Source organism: Bicyclus anynana, chromosome 26, assembly GCF_947172395.1.
Source record: "Bicyclus anynana chromosome 26, ilBicAnyn1.1, whole genome shotgun sequence".
In the NCBI taxonomy this organism is placed as follows: Eukaryota; Metazoa; Arthropoda; class Insecta; order Lepidoptera; family Nymphalidae; genus Bicyclus; species Bicyclus anynana.
The window spans coordinates 4,822,835-4,825,668 of record NC_069108.1 but is presented as its reverse complement, the minus strand read 5'-3'; the positions used below and the strand labels follow the sequence as shown (position 1 = coordinate 4,825,668).

At 45.9% G+C, this 2,834-nt stretch overlaps 1 protein-coding gene across 1 annotated transcript; it reads right to left on the bottom strand.

Moving 5' to 3' along the window:
- Positions 1–1,492: 1,492 nt before the first annotated feature.
- On the bottom strand, positions 1,493–1,909 carry LOC128199630 (uncharacterized). The gene has a single exon (XM_052889868.1). It carries the CDS (start codon positions 1,907–1,909, stop codon positions 1,493–1,495), a length of 417 nt encoding a protein of 138 aa, XP_052745828.1.
- Positions 1,910–2,834: the final 925 nt, after the last annotated feature.

The window sequence follows — 2,834 nt, the reverse complement described above, 5'->3', positions numbered from 1 at the left end:
GGGGTTGTGACAGCTCCCTTAGGGATGTCAGGTTCGAAAACTTCTTCTTCTTCTTATAGTGCCATCTCCTATCGGAGGTCAGCAATCATTAAGGCTAATTTAACTTTGTTCACTGCTGCCCGAAAGAGTGATCTGGTACTCATACCAAACCATTGGCGCAAGTTCCTAAGCCAAGATGTACGTCTACGACCAGGCCTTCGTTTCCCCTTTATCTTTCCCTGGATAATAAGCTGGAGCAGGTGATATTTGGAGTTTCGCATTATATGACCCAGGTATTCGAGCTTCCTCCTTTGGACTTGTTGCAGAACTTCTGTTGGCTTTCCCATTTTTTGCAGCACAGTAGTATTGCGTATACGATCCCTCCATGATATTCGCAGTATCCGCCTGTAAACCCACATCTCAAATGCCTCAAGCTTACTACACATCGCTTGTGTTAGTGTCCAGGCTTCAACCCCATAAAGTAACACAGAGAAAACGTAACATCGCGCTACTCTCATCCTCAGAGATATTTTTAAATTGCGGTCACAGAGAACTTTTTTTAATTTAGTAAAAGCATTTCTTGCTTGTTCAATGCGGCATCGTATTTCCAGACTATGATCCCCGGTTTCGTCAATCATACATCCCAAATACCGATATCGCTGTACCCTTTCTATTAGTTCGAAAACTGGGATTTGGTTATAGGCTTTGACAAGATCAATGGTGGAAAATACTGTACAACCAGATATGCTATGAGCAAAGTCATGAATGTGTTTTATCGGGTACTTATCTGGTATAGTGCGTGCGTTGAGCTGCCTGTAGTCTCCGCATGGTCGCCAGCCGTTGTCTTTCTTCGGGGCTAAATGTAGGGCGGATGACCAGGGGCTCTCGGAGGGACGCGCTGTTCCATTTCTCAGCACCAGATCGAACTCTTGCTTCGCTATTTTTAACCTGTCAGGAGCTAACCTACGAGGGGGGCATGATATAGGAGGACCGGGTGTAGTGCGGATGTAGTGTTGTGTGTTATGTTTAACTGTGCCTGGTGTACCGGCGGGGCGGGTGATATCGGGGAATTTCAACAGAATATTATGATACCTACTGTTTCCGCCAGCCGGTATCTTAACACTAGTTACGCGCGAGTCGGGTGACATAATACCAGTTATACTACTAATGTTGGTTAGGCTATCGATAAGCTTACGGTTACTTATATCTACTATTAGTTTATAGTAGGAAAGAAAGTCTACGCCGATAATAGGCTTTGTGACATCTGCGATTATAAAGCGCCATGGAAAGTCGCGGCGTAAACCTATATTTATTGTTAATTGAATGTACCCGTAAGTATCGATAGCCGTACCGTTTGCCGCACACAATGTAAAAGAAGTTTTCCGACATTCGCGTAGTGCACTACTCGGGTAAACACAAACATCACTCCCGGTGTCTATTAAAAAGTTCCTCTTGGTGACGCGGTCGGTGACAAATAGGCGACCCGGTGACTTTGAGCAGTCGTCTGTCGCCATTATCGACTGCCCTGCGAGTTTCCCAACCTGCCGTAGTCGCATGGTTTGGTACACTTCGTGGCCTTAGCGCCAAACTTGGAATGGTACCAGCAGGTTGGGAATTTTTCATAGTTACTCGTAGACCTGGACCTGGAACGTCTGCGATTGTTGTAGCGCTCGGGGTTTCTGCCCTGCCTGTTTAGTTGCATCGTCAGATTTTTCACAGCTTGCTTCAGCTCCGCTATCTCCCTTGACATTACTTCCATACTGGAACCTGGGGCGGCTTGGGCTGCAGAAGTTGAACAGGCGTTGACGTGGGGAAGCGGCGAGACGATGTCACAGACCCTGTCGGCTAGGTCTGCTAAATTATCTAATGCTCCAGAGGGTTGTGAAGCGATCAACGCCTGAATATTTGGTGGCAGTCTGCTGCACCACATGCTTTTAATAAATTCCTCTGGGATAGAGGGGCCAGCCAAGCTCTGGAGGTGACGTAAAAATTGTGATGGCTTTCGGCTTCCCAACTCCTCATATTTTAGCAGTTGTTGTATCTTCCTGTCGCGGGAGGCCGAAAGCCGTTTGATAAGCTCCTCCTTTAATTTTTTGTACTTGTTGGTCGCCGGGGGGGAGGTAATCAGATCTTTTACCTCTTTTGAATGTACATTGTCGAGGTTACTCACGATATAAAAAAATTTTGTATCCTCTGACGTTACCCCGGCGATTTCAAACTGGCTTTCAATCTATGCGAACCACAACTCTGGGTCGTCCGGCCAAAATGGTGGAACCTTTATTTTTATATTATGGTTCAACGTTTGTTCCGCTGTATGTACCGGTTTTGTACGCCTCTTGCATCGACGCGTGGTAATTCGGTCTTCCGACTTAACGGTGGCATCCGTGTCACTGTTGTCGTTCTCCATTTATATTTTCACGTGTTCCAGTACGCAAGTGGATGCCCATGTAATAGGCGTGCACCGCTAGGAAAGCATTTTTCGCATAAATGTGCGATCTAGCCGTTAACCATTCGCTGCCCGCGAGTATTTTATCGAAAAGCTCGTCTGCGTTGAAGAAGCCGACAGTCAAGGAATGCGGTTTTAATCTACCGTTGTGAGCCATTTAAAAAATCTTTATATTCCTCTATCGCGCGGAGCATGATACTGTGCTCGCCTATTGCCCTTAGTTTACTTTATATTTTTTTACATGTCATGTAACGAATACGATGGGCGACCGGTCGTCCATTTAGGAGTCAAATGGTTAAGGCATTATAATGTTCAGCGGCCAAGCCCGCGAAGTCTAGATGCGTAGGGTGCACTTCATTTGTAGTTCAGTTGAATCTTCCTGTCGCTCAATTTGTTCTATCAATTTAAT